The sequence below is a fragment of the Vipera ursinii genome, assembly GCF_947247035.1.
Source record: "Vipera ursinii genome assembly, chromosome: 3".
Lineage (NCBI taxonomy): Eukaryota > Metazoa > Chordata > Lepidosauria > Squamata > Viperidae > Vipera > Vipera ursinii.
This window is the reverse complement of record NC_139516.1, coordinates 208,225,182-208,241,929: the sequence shown is the minus strand read 5'-3', so window position 1 is coordinate 208,241,929 and position 16,748 is coordinate 208,225,182. Positions and strand designations below refer to the sequence as shown.

The 16,748-nt window shown below is 45.6% G+C and overlaps 1 protein-coding gene across 7 annotated transcripts in view; it reads left to right on the top strand.

Moving 5' to 3' along the window:
- The window catches only part of PTK2 (protein tyrosine kinase 2), a 268,019-nt gene that overhangs the window by 218,883 nt on the left and 32,388 nt on the right, over window positions 1–16,748 (top strand). For 6 of the 7 annotated variants that reach the window (XM_083360046.1, XM_083360047.1, XM_083360044.1 and 3 more), the window contains 2 exons: window positions 9,198–9,284; window positions 12,844–12,981. In XM_083360046.1, the coding sequence (XP_083216172.1) occupies window positions 9,198–9,284; window positions 12,844–12,981 (225 nt within the window). The remainder of the gene's footprint in view (window positions 1–9,197; window positions 9,285–12,843; window positions 12,982–16,748) is intronic. The other variant, XM_083360048.1, reaches the window with a different exon arrangement.

Genomic DNA, 16,748 nt, shown 5'->3' with positions numbered 1-16,748 from the left:
TTGCACTCAACAACCATTTAGTCAGTCAGTATCCTATTTTTGCTTCCCCCTCCCCCCCCTCCCGGTTTTAATTTCCCATCCGTATTCAAAATAGCCCAATCATTTTTAGTTTCAAAACAAGTTATCTTTGGGTAACCAAAAGCTTCCCTTATTCAGACTTCTTTCATCCCATTCTTAATTAGCTCCCTGATCTTCACCAGGATTTACTTGAGAAAGACAGGTTTATTATCGGGGACGAATAGGCTTTGGTTGAGAGTCATTGAAATATTACTTAAGTGTAGGATACGTGTGATAGACGTTGGACTGGCCATCTTCTGGAAAGGCTCCTTTTGAATGCCTCTATTTGATCTCAACAGAAGTGATCCACGTTACCGTCATCCTTAATGCTTCCTGTATAATCTTGCTTGGATCACAATACAGGATGGGATGGGACTTTGTCCAAATCCTTCCCAAGCAGGAGACCGTATGGCAGTGGTCTTCAGACAGCACGTTTGAATGCTGAGGGCTCTAGCCTTAATGTATCCCAAGGTCATGAAGTTGTGGAGTTTGCTCCACCCAAGCCACACCAACACACACACACACACACACACACACACACACACACACACACACACACACACACACAAAGTCTATTTACTTTACTGAAAGTTTTGTGGCCCTCCAAACAACCCTTCTTTCTCAGCAAGGAAGAATTCCCCTATTAAACACGGATGATCAGCAAAGGTTTCAAATGCTTTCTGCTGATCGTCATTCCTATATGAAGCACGCATGTATCTAAGTCAGGGTTCTTGAAACTTGGCCCTTTTATGACCTGTGGACTTCAGCTTCCAGAATTCCTGAGCCAGCATGGAATTCTTGGAGTTCAAGTCCACAAGTCATAAAAGAGCCAAGGTTCTACACCCCTGGTATACCTTCTCCTGCTTGAGCAGGGGACTGGACTAGAAGACCTCCAAGATCCCTTCCTGCTATGTTCTATTCTATTCTATTCTATTCTATTCTATTCTATTCTATTCTATTCTATTCTATTCTATTCTATTCTATTCTATTCTATTCTATTCTATTCTATTCTATTCTATTCCATTCCATTCCATTCCATTCCATTCCATTCCATTCCATTCCATTCCATTCCATTCCATTCCATTCCATCTCTTCTCTTCTCTTCTCTTCTCTTCTCTTCTCTTCTCTTCTCTTCTCTTCTCTTCTCTTCTCTTCTCTTCTCTTCTCTTCTCTTCTCTTATTCTATTTTATTCCATAATTCTATTGGATGTTTTTGCTCTGACAATAATGTAAGAGGCAGCCTTTTCCTTTCAACTGTTTTGCTTTAAATCAATGAAGGGAGGAGAATGCCAACCCAGTTGTTTTAAACAACTTAAGGAATGGCGTGGCGCTACAGAAGTGAAACTTTGCATGTTAAACTAATTGGAGAATGTGATTTATGGCGTGCAATTATGGGAGGGAATTGTGTATGATACATGCATTCAGGGGAGGAGAATTCAGATTCTGGCATCCATCCTTGAGTGCCGATGCTTCATTCTCATTATTGTAGACTTTTTAGAATAAACAATGCTGGAATGTTCTTTGATGTGTCTCATTAGTCGGAACCATGACATCACGCATGTATCTTAAGTCAGGGGTCTTCAAACTTGGCCCTTTATGACTTGTGGACTTCCAGAATTCTCAGCAGCGTGTCCGGCTGAGGAATTCTGCGAGTTGAAGTCCACAAGTCACAAAAGGGCCAAGTTTGAAGACCCCTGGCTTATAGTATACTGGCCAAAGGACTGTCCAGTGTCTTTTGAAAAACCTCCAGTGATGGAGCACCCTCAACTCCTGGAGATAAGCCGTTCAAATGATTGATTGTTCTCATTGTCAGGAAGAATAGAATAGAATAGAATAGAATAGAATAGAATAGAATAGAATAGAATAGAATAGAATAGAATAGAACATATGGAATGGAGGAATGGAATGGAATGGAATGGAATGGAATGGAATGGAATAGAATAGAAAAGAAAAGAATAGAAAATATGGAATAGAATAGAAATAGAAATAGAAATAGAATTGAGCTGGAAGGGACCTTGGAGGTCTTCTAGGGGCTCAAGCAGGAGAACTTGTACTGTCTCAGACAAATGGCTGTCCAGTCTCTTCTTAAAAATCTCTAACTACGGAGCGCCCACGATTTCTGGTGGCAAGCTGTTCCATTGGTCGATTGTCCTCCCTGTCAGGAAGTTTCTCCTTAATTCCAGGTTGCTTCTCTCTTTGGTCAGTTTCCAACCATTGTTTCTCGTCCTGCCCTCTGGTGGTTTGGTGAACAACCTGGCCCCCTTTAGTCAGAAGGGTTTAAAAGCTTGTGAGAAAAAGGTCGTGTTAACGCCTGTGTATCTGATGGCCAGACTGCATTCATACCATAGTTAAGGTAGGTTAATTGAACCTCCACACGAATATTAAAATTGGAGCTTTGTCTTGGAGGGGCAGGGATGTGTGACACCCGCTCCCTCCTCAAGAGATCTTGAATTATTTCAAAATAATTGAATCAACGTTGAGGAAGCTGTAACTAAATTCTTCTGCAATTTTTTTTTTTTTGGTCTAATCCGATATGAACAAAATACCGACTTCCTTTCCAGGATAAAGTAGGTTATGCATTGAAAGGAATGAAGTCATATTCCTGGCTCTCTTAGCTCTCAATATCAATTTACTCTGGCTGCTTTGAGGAGAAAAAAAAATTGGCTTGCGTTCTTCATTTAGAAAAGCAAATAAACGGTGCTAATTATCACAGCAGGTTGCCGTGTCTATCAGCCGGCATTGTCGAAAGGCATTCCGTGTTAAATTCTTCGAAATAATCGGAGCAGATTTAGTCGTTTGCTTTAGCATAATTACAGCTTCTCAGAAAAGAACGTTACCAAATCCTTTGAAAGCTCTGATTAATGAGCAGCGAGACCTAATTAGCACACAGCAGCTTGCAGTCTTTTTTGTTCTTGTTGTTTTTTGTTGTCGTTTTTTTTCCCCTTGAGATTAAGATGAAAAGGAAAGTCTTTCCAAAGATAATTTCTCCCTTCTGCTTTTTTTTTTGTGATTCTGGATGACAATTTCAACCGCCCTGAAACTTCCCAGGACAGTTTATGCTGAGCCAACGGAAAAGCAGATGCTGAATTCAGAGATAAAACATTCCTTATCTGTCGCTTCCTGATTATTCCTGGCCAATTTAGCAGCGGGAATGCTAGCTAGCTCCAAGACAGGGGCAGATCCCCCAGGTGGGAGAAGGCTTTTCCTGGAGTCTCTGTAGCACTTCCATTGGTCACCAGCAGTGCCAAAGTCATCTTGTGTTTTGACCATCCTGATGTTAACAAAACGGCAGTTCTCCTGGCAAGGTGTTCCCTCGGCCTTCCTAGTTCAATCCTGGTGGTGCTCCAAAAATCTTGAATAAGGCAGTCCTCGCTAATAATAATAATAATAATAATAATAATAATAATAATAATAATAATAATAATAATAATGATGATGATGATGATGATGATGATGATGATGATGATGTTGGAAGGGACCTTGGAGGTCATCTAGTCCAACCCCCTGCTCAGGCAGGAAACCCTATACCGTTTCGGACAAATGGCTGTCCAGTCTCGACTTAAAAACTTCCAGTGTTGGAGCATTCACAGCTTCTGGAGGCAGGTAGTTCCACTGGTTAATTGTTCTAACTGTCAGGAAATTTCTCCTTAGTTTCAGGTTGCTTCTCTCCTTGACTAGTTTCCATCCGTTGCTTCTTGTCCTGCCTTTGGGTGCTTTGGAGAATGGCTTGACTCCCTCTTCTTTGGGGCAGCCCCTGAGATATTGGAGCACTGCTATCATGTCACCCCTCATCCTTCTTTTCATTAAACTAGACATTCCCAATTCCAGCAACCGTTCCCTATATGTTTTAGCCTCCAGTCCCCCGATCATCATTGTTGCTCTTCTCTGTACTCTTTCTAGAGTCTCAACATCTTTTTTACATCGTGGTGGCCAAAACTGACCTTTCGCTTAGTGCAGGGGTGTCAAACTCAATTTCATTGAGGGCCACATCAGCATCGCGGTTGCCCTCAGGGGGCCGGGTGGGTATGGCCTGGGTGGGCGTGGCCTACTGGGTGGGCGTGGCTAGAGTGCGTATGGCCTACTGGGTGGGCGTGGCCAGCTCTCCATCATTCGCATCAAGGGTGCCTATGGGGGCCCTGGCAGGAGTGGGACAGATCTGAGGGTCTCTGGCAGAAGGAGGGTCTCTGGGCCAGGGCCAAGGCAGTGGGGGCCGTTCCCTCACTGTTTCCAGGATGGCTTCGCGGGCCACATGAAACCACTTAGCGGGCCGGATCCGGCCCCCGGGCCTTGTGTTTGACATGTCTGTCTTAGTGACTGTTCAAACCTACAATAGAGCCCCCCACCCCCCCACCCCCCATAAAGATTGTGAAGTTCCGATGGCCACCCCCATCCACCCTGCAGTCACATGATCACATTTTGGGTGTTTAGCAAACCGGCTTTATGTCAGTTTGCGGTGTTACACAATCATGGGATCATGATTTGTGACGTTGTTGTTGTTGTTTTTTGCTGGTTTCCAGCTTTTGCTCCCCAATTTCCAGCAAAACCACCCACTAAGTAAAATGGATTTGCTTAACGACCACAGTGTTCACTTAATGAACATTGCGTTCACTGAAAAACTGCCTTCAAACATACCATAAAATAGGGTGCGGTCACACGGTGACCCTATAATTCTGGGTTCAAATTATGGTTATAGGTCAAGGAACACCTACTGTATAAATATAAGACCAGTCCCACTACAGTACTGTTACTGATGAACATTCATCCATAGATTTTTTGGGGGGAGGATTGCAGAGACATGGATTTAACCGCCACATTTATACAGATTAATCCCCGAATTATGTTTTCTGAACAGGTATTTATTGATTTCTTTCAGTTCTAGGCAGCACAGCAAGGTGAGGATTGTGTTCACCCAAAATTTTTATTCCAATGGACAGAATGGTGTCAGATTCTTACATAGCTCTTCTTTGTTAAATATAACTATCCACATTTTTTTTTACCTAGATCGTATTTATAGCATGTGGGTTCCCCCCCCCAAAGTATGGCTAAGCCTTCTACATATAGTAAAACTTCATACATATCAGTCCGATGTTCAGTATATCAAATTATAGGGAGTGAATTGGCCCACAGATCCACAGTAGGCTTAAAATATCGGCCCTCCGAAACCAAGTTTTGATTATAGTTGAGTAGCGTCCACTCATAAATGAAGACCGACTGTTGTCCTACTTACCTTAATTTTGGGACGCAACATTGCTTAAGGACAATTTGAAGTTATGTCAGTGGTGAGAAAATGGGACTTATCTCCTAGTCCCCAAAGGTATGGATGGACACACGGTCAAAATTGGAACACTTAATAATAATAATAAAGTTGGAAGGGACCTTGGACATCATCTAGTCCAACCCCCTGCTCAGGCAGGAAACCCTACACCATTTCAGACAAATGGCTGCCCAGTCTCTTCTTAAAAACTTCCAGTGTTGGAGCATTCACAGCTTCTAGAGGCAGGTTGTTCCACTGGTTAATTGTTCTAACTGTCAGGAATTTTCTCCTGACATTTAGATTTTCTTGCTTTTTCCTTAAAAGCGTTTTCACATCATATCATCATCATCATCATCATCATCGTCGTCCTTGGAAGGGACCTTGGAAGTCATCTAGTCCAACCCACTGCTCAGGCAGGAAACCCTATACCATTTCAGGCTAATGGCTGTCCAGTCTCTTCTTAAAAACTTCCAGTGTTGGAGCATTCACAGCTTCTGGAGGCAGGTTGTTCCACTGATTAATTGTTCTAACTGTCAGGAAGTTTCTCCTTAGTTCCAGGTTGCTTCTCTCCTTGATTAGTTTCCATCCATCGCTTCTTCTTCTGCCTTCAGGTGCTTTGGAGACTAGCTTGACTGCCTCTTCTTTGGGGCAGCCCCTGAGATATTGGAACGTTGCTACCATGTCCCCCCTCGTCCTTCTCTTCGTTAAACTAGACATACCCAATTCCAGCAACCGTTCCTTATATGTTTTAGCCTCCAGTCCCCTGATCATCTATGTTGGTCTTCTCTGCACTCTTTCTAGAGTCTCAGCATCTTTTTTACATCGTGGTGACCAAAACTGGATGCAGGATTCCAAGTGTGGCCTTACTTGATGCCCCCCCCCATTTCTGACCCCAGGACTGCTTCATCTCCACCTGTCTTAACTCCCCACCGCCTCTCTCCTTTTTTGGTCACCCTGCGTGGTGCAGGGTCTGAGGCAGAAGGTCCCAGAAGCTTTCCGAAGGCTTTCCAAAGCGTGGTGAGAAGAGCCTGCACGATTTGGAGAGTGGGTGGGTTGCGGCCTTCTCGCGAGGCTTCAGAAGGCTCCAGAGGCCTTCTGAAGCGTCACGACCTGGGCACGGGCTATTGAGGGCAGAGGTCCCCAACCTTTGGGGCACCTGGGACCGGTTCCGTGGAGAGAGGTTTTTCCGCGGACCAGAGGGTTGCGTGTTTTCGCGTGCTGCCTGCATCCCACGGATGGGGCTTTGCTTGTTTGTGCAGACCGGTTGCTGGCATGCCACGGCCTGGTACCAGTCCATGGACCGGCGGTTGGGGACCCCTGATTTAGAGCAGGGCTTTTCAACCTTTTCACCCATTGTACCACTTTTAGGATATGGCAACATCCGAGTACCACTAGTTGCCTAGCATGGTGTCAAAAACCTGAAGACACCCCCCCCAAAAAAAGGAAAAAAGTGATGAAGTACAGGTAATCCTTGACTTACAACAGTTCGCTTGGTGACTGTTCGAAGTTACAACGGCACTGAAAAAAGTGCCCCCCAAGCCACAGCTGAGCAAGACACCTGCCTGCCCGCCCAGTGGCGCTCTTCCTCCTGTCCGAGGTTTTCATTGTTGTGAGCATTTCTGTTGAGGATTGGCAGCGGAGGTGGGATGGGTGGGTGTTTGGTTTTTATTCCCCCCTCCCCTCTGCTGGGTGGTTGCAGCAGGTTTGGGTCACTTCAAATGACCCTGGGACACTGTGACCGTCATAAATATGAATCAGTTGCCAAGCATCTGAATGTAAATCACAAGACCCTGGAGATGCTGCAACATTCCAGCTGATCGGCGCTTCTTCTGGGCTCAGAAGCTTCAGGATCAGCGCTGAGCTCCAGCTGGAGCCTGGCGCTGATCCTGGCGCTTCCGCTGAGCCCTGACAGCCCTGCAGCTCCAGCCGTCTCTCGCTCAGGCTTGTGCGGTGCTGCCACCGGTTCAGCTCATTCCCCTCCCCTGCTACCACTTTTCTAGGATGGTAGCGTACCACCTGCCAGGTGCCAATGTACCACAGGTGGTACCTGTACCACTGGTTGAAAAGCCCTTACCTAGAAAATGGCACAAGCAGCCTTGGGAAGAAGGCCTGGTCAGCAGCGGGAGAAAGGCAGTGAAGATCAGCTGGATGCGGCCAGCAGAGCGCTGCGTGGTAGGACCTGCACTGTGGTGTTGCAATGGCTGTTTGCTTTCACGGGGTGGAGGATGCAATTCTTGGCAGTGGTGCTGGGCCTTAAGTAGAGGCCGGGGGGGCATTGCCAGCTGACTGCTGAAAGGCCCAGGCCTCTACTTCCGCTTTAGTGCCACTGCTCGCGAGCAGATATTGGGGGGTGGGGGGGAAATGGGGGAAGAAGTGCAGAGGAAGGAGCCCCTTACCATACCAAGATTTGGGTCTGGCAAGGGCCAAGTCAGGAGTGGTTGGATTTGGGTTGGGTCTTCACTTAATGACCAGTGGGGTTTTGTTAAAGACAGCACTGGGAACTGCTAAGATTGCCATCACAGAGCAATGTAGTCATGGGCTTTTCTGCAGAGGAATTTCCTGATGGAACAATTCATCAGGGGTAGAGCTCGACCCTGGAATTTTAAGGCCAATATTCCTTAAATTGTTGTTGTTAGTTAGTTGCGAAGTCGTGTCCAACCCCTCGCCACCCCATGGACAACATTCCTCCAGGCCTTCCTGTCCTCTGCCATATTCTGGAGTCCATTTAAGCTCACGCCTACTGCTTCAGGGACTCCATCCAGCCACCTCATTCTCTGTCGTCCCCTTCTTCTCTTGCCCTCAATCTTTCCCAGCATGAGGCTCTTCTCCAGTGAGTCCTTCCTTCTCATTAGGTGGCCAAAGGATTTGAGTTTCAACTTCAGGATCTGGCCTTCTCAAGAGCAGTCAGGGTTGATCTCCTCTAGGACTGACCGCTTTGATCGCCTTGCAGTCCAAGGGACTCGCAGGAGTCTTCTCCAGCACCATAGTTCAAAGGCCTCAATTCGTTGGCACTCAGTATTCCTTAAATAAAAGGGACGCGGTGGCTCAGTGGGTTAGGACACTGAGCTTGTCGATCAGAAGATCGGCAGTTTGGCGGGTCGAATCCCAAGTGCCGCGTAACTCGTCCCAGCTTCTGCCAACCTAACAGTTCGAAAGCACGTAAAAAATGCAAGTAGAAAAATAGGGACCACTACGTTGGGAAGGTAACAGCGTTCCGTGCGCCTTTGGTGTCTAGTCATGCCGGCCACATGACCATGGAGATGTCCTCAGACAAGCGCTGGCTCTTCGGCTTTGAAACGGAGATGAGCACCGGCCCCTAGAGTCGGAAACGACGAGCACGCATGTGCGGGGGAACCTTTACCTTTACCTTTTATTTCTTAAATATTATGGTGGAGTTGAAGGGCAACCTAGATTTGTCAGTTAATCTTTCTGATAAATTTTAGATGGGTCCACTCATGGAGATCTCCTGTGAACTCGTGTGGACCGTCCAGTTAGCCCATACCAAAGAGCTGTTTAGGAAAGAATTTAACAACAAATGGAACAGCAGAAGTTGTGGGTGCTTCATCACTGGAGCCTTTCAAGAAGAGACTGGACAGCCACTTGCCTGAAGTGGTATAGGGTCTCCTGCTTGCGCATGAGGTTGGGCTAGAAGACCTCCAGGGTCCCTTCCAACTCTTATTATTCTATCTTCTCCTTTTTACTTCCGGCTTCTGTAGTAAAAGCTCTTGTGCCTTCCGTAAGTTGTAATATCCAGAAGATGGTGGTGCCTTGTCCAAATGGAGAGGAGGAATGTCAACTAAGTTGGCCGTTCTTCTTCTTAAAATGTCCCGCTTCAGAAGAAGATTGCGTATTGCTGATTTCTTAAATTTCTTTCTTCTTTTTCTAGCCCAGCAGACCCGGTTATCCTAGTCCAAGGTCAAGCGAAGGATTTTATCCCAGTCCACAGCACATGATACAGTCTAATCACTACCAGGTAAAAACCACACAGCCTCTCTTCCATAGCTTTGATACTTGACGGTCCAAAGTGTTTGTAGGAGGAAAGAACAATATTATTTATGTCCCGGCCTTTTTTTTTTTGGTTTATTAACTAGGTTTAAAGATATATGATTCATATGATTAAGGGAGCAGTCAACCCAATTGTGGGCTATGAGTAATCATGACATATTTTCCAGAGAATTTAAAGCACGCCCACCTTTTGGCTGAAGGCAGGGGGAAAAAATCTGATTTAATTAACACTAAATTCAATGAATAGGATTCCCTCCCCCCCCCCCCCCGCATTACGCCTTTCAAAATTTTGTTATTCTTTCACACTGAAAGTTAGAACTCTGCCAAAGCTTTTAGAGAGCTGGTGAGATTTCAACCCAAGGCTTTTGAGGACCATTCGTAGTGGTGGGTCCTTCAAGAATCATTTGGGGATAAACAGTAGATTAAAAATGAAGCACTGTGAAGGGACGGTGAAGGGACAGGTATAAGCCATGAAAAAGGCAAGCGCCCCCCCCCCCATTAAAACAGTCTCCCAAATTTTGATCTTCACAACTGTAGGGATACAGCAACAGTTATACGTGAGGACCAGTCATAAGGCCCTTTTTCTAGTGCTGTTGCAACTTTGAACAGTTGCAGAACAAATGGCTTGCAAGTTGAGAACTACCCCGTACATCAGCAGAGGTCCAGACTTTTTCCCTCAAGTCCAGGTTGAGGGACATGAAATAAGGGGTTTAAATACCCCTTTTTTGATCCAGAGAATTGGCCGTGGCACCTCTCTGATCGTGCGCCAAGTTGCGAATATCACACAGACTTGAAGGTGATTTAAGATGGTGCCTCCTCATGTGCCTTTCAGTCTTTTAGAAAGAATGGTTTTCCTTCGTTGTAGCGGGTGTTCCCTGAGGATTTCCTCACAGAATTGTTGCACACTGGCATGCAAGTCTTGTAACATGTTGAAAGCCTGCCTGTACATTAGAAAACCAGCCTTTTGTTTTAAAAATACGCTTGATTCCTATTAGAAGAAATGGTAGAACATCCTCCAGCTAAGTTGGAAACCGCTATTTACTTGCTTTCTGTTCCACATTTGTAAACTTTTCAGAATGTATTCTGGGAGTTGAAGTTCACAGGTCATAAAGTTGCTGAGACTAGAAAGAGTACAGAGAAGAGCAACAAACATGATTAGGGGACTGGAGGCTAAAACATATAGGGAACAGTTGCTGGAATTGGGTATGTGTAGTTTAACGAAGAGAAGGGTGAGGGGTGACATGATAGCAGTGTTCCAATATCTCAGGGGCTGCCCCAAAGAAGAGGGAGTCAAGCTATTCTCCAGAGCACCTGAAGGCAGGACAAGAAGCAATGGATGGAAACTAGTCAAGGAGAGAAGCAACCTAGAACTAAGGAGAAACTTCCTGACAGTTAGAACAACTAACCAGTGGAACAACCTGCCTCCAGAAGTGGTGAATGCTCCAACACTGGAAGTTTTTAAGAAGAGACTGAACAGCCATTTGTCTGAAGTGGTGTAAGGTTTCCTGCCTGAACAGGGGGTTGAGTGGGTTGAATTCATATGGAAAGGTGTAGATGGGATCTCGGTTTGATCTCAGTAAAATGTGAGTCTCTCCTCTCCCTATGGCAGGGGTAGGCCACATTGGCACTTGTTGATGCTCTGTGAATCATACTTGAAGCATCGGGTGGAAAAAGTCCCTGGGATCTTGTCTGAGTTGGAGGCCAGTTGGGCTGTTTCTATGGTACTGACTGAGATTACATCACGTGAGGTCATTCAGGATGAGCTTGAGCTTGTTTAAATGAGGAAGGCTGGGTTTCTGACGATAACTAGGCTTGTGAAAGCCTCTAGGCCAGTGACAGGAAGATGGATCACCGCATGGAAAACACTTCTTGAGTGAGAGGGCGATGCCTCCAGCCTTGGTGGATCTCGCTACGCCTCCTGTCAAGAAATAATGCGACCCGGTTGATTTGAAGCATTTATAATCTTGTCTTCAGTCTTTTATTTTTTTGAGGGGGTGTGGGAAGGTTTGTTGAGAAGGTGGTAGGTTTGCAATGACAGCTGGTGTTGTGATTCAGTGTCAGCCTGTGCTCCCAGCAGCTGAGTCCGATGAATCTGAGGAGGAGGAGGGGTTTGGAGAGCCTTCGGTGTCGGAGGGAGGCTCTGATGCACTGCAGGACTCTCAGCCTGGCCCCTCCAGTCGTGTTCCTCACGAGGCTCAGCTGTGTGAGGAGGCGGTGTCAGACTCAGGAGAGTCACAGCTGAATCTGTTCAGAGACGCTAGAAGCAGAAGGCAATCCAGCCGAGCAGAGCAAAGAAAATCAATGAGGCAACTCAGTGAGAGGAGGAGAAGGCAGTGAGAAGCCACGCCTTGGGACTGATAATAAAAGGGGAAGGTGTGGGGCGGGGCCTGGTTGCTGAAGGCAACCATTTGGAGACATCCTAAGGGAATCCTGGTCTGTTCTTGCTACTTCTGTTTAACTCTTGTTTGTTGAATCTTGTTTGATATTTTGATTCAGTTATTGAAGTAAATATTCTGTTGCTATTTTGTTTGAACTGTAAATAAATTTGGGTTGGGTTTTTCCAGCCTATTGACTGTAAAAAGGAAAAAGGGGTTGTCCCTGACACACAAACAGGGCCGGTCGTAGGCTGGAACAGAACAGCTGGCCAGAAGGAAGTGGATGACCTTGACTCTTTTTAGCCTGGGTTCAAGGGCAGTTAAACGACATGGATTATACTTGTGGGTGGCCTTTGGTGGGTGGGACACTTTCGTGGCACTGCTTCACCTCTCAGTGGCTTTTGAGGTCAATGACCAAGGTACCTTTATGGGCCAGCACTAGGGGTCGGGAATGGGAGGGACTGTTCTGCAGCCATTATCCCAACTTAACGAGATGGTTCCAGTCTGTAGCGCTGGTGGAGAGAGATCAAACCCAATGGCCATCCTATCCTGAGGTCCCTCATGACCTGGTGCTCTCTCCACTCCAGTTTAACAGTGACATGAAGCTGCTGGGTGATGTTGCCTTTAGGAGGTTAGGCACCATCCGTTTGCTATCCAGCTGAACCCCAAGTTGAACAGCTGATGCAACTGAGTTGCTGTTGACATGCTTGGGTCTGGCCAGGATAGGATTTATTCCGGCAGGTAGTTATGGGGTCAGAGGTCGTCTGACTATAGGAATATGCTGTCTCCAGTCATGCTCTACACCAGGGCTCTTCAAACGTGGCCCTTTGATGACTTGTGGACTTCAACGCTCCGAATTCCTTAGCCAGCGTGAGTTGGAAGTCCACAAGTCAACAAAGGGCAAAGTTTGAAGAGCCGTGCTCTAACGCCAAGCTAGCTCCTACTTTGGAGGTTCTCCTGGATCCGCAACTCATACGTCACGTTTTGATTGCAAGCAACAATGCCAATTATTCGCCCCCCACCCCCGTCCACAATTATTTCTCCCCATGTCTCCTGCCACTGCGTTTATTTTATTTTAAATTCCTGCAGGCTGGGAAGTTCAGGCGGAAGAGTTCGTAGCGTCCTGAAGCATTTCTCTGTATCTTTTGGTAGGTTTCAGGCTATCCCGCTTCCCATGGCATTCCATCCCTGGCGGGTAGCATTTATCCAGGACAAGCTTCTCTTTTGGATCAAACAGATTCCTGGAACCATCGGCCTCAAGAAATATCCATGTGGCAACCCAACATGGAGGTAATTTCCACCCAGTTACTTCACAGACCTTTCTCCCCCCCCGCCCCGTCTCTTTTTGAAGTGTCTCTGTGCTGACACACATATTATAGCACCAACAATAGCGCTTAGACTTGTATACCGCTTCACAGTGCTTTACAGCCTTCTCTAAACAGTTTGCAGAGTCCGCATATTGTCCCCAACAATCTGGGTCCCCGTTTTACCGACCTCTGAAGGATAGAAGGCTGAGCCAACTTCCAGCCGGTGAGGATCGAACTACCAAATTGCAGGCAGCAAGCAGGCAGCAGAATTAGCCTGCAGTGCTGCATTTTAACTACTGCGGCACCATGCCAATATTCCTTAAATATTATGGTGGAATTTATTTATTTATTTATTTTATTTTAATTCCATTTATATCCCGCCCTTCTCCGAAGACTCAGGGCGGCTTACAAGCTTAGCAGTAGCCTTCATTCTATGTATATGCCTGCTTATTAGGGCTTTCACACACACCCCAAGCGGCATTATTACAAAGTCAGCTTAATTGCCCCCAACAATCTGGGTCCTCATTTTACCTACCTGGGAAGGATGGAAGGCTGAGTCAACCTTGAGCCTGGTGGGACTCGAACCCGCACTAATTGCAGGCAGCTGGTGTTACTTAAGGAGGCATTAGCCCACTGCTCCACCAAGGAAGGGCAACCTACATTTGTCAGTTAATATTTCTGATAAATTTTAGTTGGTTCCGCTCATGGACATCTCCTGTGAACTCATGTGGACTGTCAAGTTTCCTGCCTGAGCAAGGGGTTGGACTAGATGACCTCCAAGGTCCCTTCCATCATCATCATCATCATTATTATTATTATAAAACTTTTATTCATAAAACATGAAACTCAGTCAACTGAACACTCAAATTGACTGGCACTAATGGTTGACACGGGTTGCTGCCAGCATCCTAGGTATCAACCAGGTATCTCCTCAAAATGTAAGGTGTTCCAAGTAGCGCAGGTTTTTTTGTAGCTTTGCTGGAGTTAATTGCAGGAAGCTGCAATTTCTTGAAGTATTTTGCAAAGTTTTTACATCAAGAAATTGCAGCTTCTACTTGAGCAGGGGGTTGGACTAAATGACCTCCAAGGTCCCTTCCAACTCTATTATTCTGTTATTCCTGTGGCTCATGATTCAGCCACTTGAAATTCTGACACAGTCTTGAGACTTCATGACTTCCATGGCAAGTGTGGGTATGTCATTACTGATATTTATTGCCTTATTTGGCAGGGTGTAGCTTTAGTTGACTTCTTTCTGTTAGGTAGCTGATTGTAATCTAGATGGGAGGAAATTTTTACAGTTCAGCTAGAATTGGCGTGGCTTACATCTTTTGCAGAGATTCAGTGAGACCAACGAAGTTGCTCAACTCCCACAGGTTTGATGATCTGAATGACTTTGTATTAGCACTTAAGATGGACGTGTCTACTTGACATTCAAAGACCAGATCAATCCACCGCAGAGAGCCAAAAAATGTTGAAGCTAAAATGAAGTTGGGGGCAGTGAAATGGGTGGAATCCTGTTGATGGCAAATTTGGAATTAGCGTGATTGAACACAGGCCAGAATTCACTAGAACAGTGGGTCTTCAAACTTGGCAACTTTAAGACTTGTGGACTTCAACTCCCAGATTTCCTCAGCCAGCCAGAGCTGGCTGAGGAATTCTGGGAGTTGAAGTCCACAAGTCTTAAAGTTGCCAAGTTTGAAGACCCCTGCACTAGACGCTTTACAGTAGCAGTGATGTAAGCATACAAGTTGGCAGAGGTGGGTAACTATGGCCCTTTGACGACCTGTGGACTTCACGGCTGGCTGAGGAATTCTGGGAGTTGAAGTCCACAGGTCATCCAGGGGGCCATCGTTGCCCATCCTTGCTCTGAAAGTATGGAGACACCACTTGGATAGGTGAGATTTATCACAAGTGTGTTAGACCTTTGCGTGGATTATGAAGGCGGGTGATGGATAGCTGATTGGGTAACCAGCAGCTTTGATTCCACCCTGTAACAGGCAATGATGAGGCTTTTGTTTAGCTATCCCAGGGGTCTTCAAACTTGGCCCTTTTATGACTTGTGGACTTCAACTCCCAGAATTCCTCAGCCAGCGTGCCTGGCTGAGGAATTCTGGGAGTTGAAGTCCACAAGTCATAAAAGGGCCAAGTTTGAAGACCCCTGAACTCCTTGTTGGATTGTCTCTGCATAGTTTCCAATGTATTTTGAAACTTCAGCTGTTCCGCAATGCCTCACTATATTAATTGACTTGGGATCAGCATGTGACACTTGCATCATAATGATTTCTTCAGCTATTGGATCATTCCTGGATAAAGTTGGTCATTCTTTGTAAAGCACTGCAGACGGTTGATTATGCTTCGTAAAGCATTGCAGAAATTGGGGTCAGGCCATTTCAAACAATATTATCTCAAGCCGATTGGCGCGGTTGTTAAGGTCCTTTCGAGTTGCCTGCCACTGTGGCTGCCATCAATGGAGACCAGTCTATTTCCATTTCTGGTGGTTGGCCCATAGGGTAGAACTTCATTCAGGCTCTGATTAGCATTTAAACCAGGGGTCTTCAAACTTGGCAACTTTTAAGACTTGTGGACTTCAACTCCCAGAATTCCTCAGCCAGCCCTGGAATTCTGGGAGTTGAAGTCCACAAGTCTTAAAGTTGCCAAGTTTGAAGACCCCTGGTTTGAACGTACTTCTCGGGGACAGAAAGAAACTTCTTTTCTTGTGCTTTTTGCAAGCGTCAAAGTAGAAAGAAACCCAACTCTGCATTTAAATTTGGCTATCCCCTAACCCAGATCTTAAAACATAATGAAAACCAGATAGGATGTTTTTTTTAAATAAAATAAAATAAAATAAAATAAAAAAATCTGTATTTTATTGGTTGCTTCCTCGAATGCCATTTTTAGCAGAGAGCTAAAATAAGGGAAATATTTGAAAGAAAAATGTGACAGGTGTTTCTCCAAGCGTGAGTAGAGGGGCATCCATCTTGGCATCCAGTTTTCGTATACCTTTCTGGCGTCGTCTTTTCTGCAACGCGCAGACACGTGGAGCTTTGTGTGCGCGCATGCGCACACTCACACGTAGGTGAGTGAGGGAGAAAGAGAAAGTTTGCTTCTTATATATTTTTCACCTGTTTCATCTCTAGATAGCTCCTTGTTTTCCGTATTTTGCCCCAGCACGTAGTAAACACATATCAGAAAAAACAGACATATCAGAAAAAACAGGAATTCCTCATGCTGGCTGAGGAATTCTGGGAGTTGACGTCCACAAGTCAGAAAAGGGTCAAGTTTCAAGGCCCCTGACTTAGATACGTGCGTGCTTCATATAGGAATGACGATCAGCAGAAAGCATTTGAAACCTTTGCTGATCATCCATGTTTAATAGGGGAACTCTTCCTTGCTGAGAAAGAAGAGTTGTTTGGCACAAAAATTTCAGTAAAGTAAATAAGTGTGTGTGTGTGTGTGTCTTGGGTGGAGCAAACTTCACCACTTCATGACTTTGAGATACATTAAGGCTAAAGCCCTCAGCATTGAAACATGCTGTCTGGCAGTTTTTGGAAATTGTGCTGTCAAGATATCAAGGGACGCCAGTCCCGGGAACACGGGATCATAATGCCAAGCGTTGACTTAATTGCTACTTGAGTCATCTGTGGTTTTCCTAATACAAAGAAGTCTACTGTTAGGTGAAGTCTCCAAGCATTTGTTACCTTAAAAGTCTCTCTTTTTGACTGGTGCCTCTTCGGAAAGCATATTTTCTGC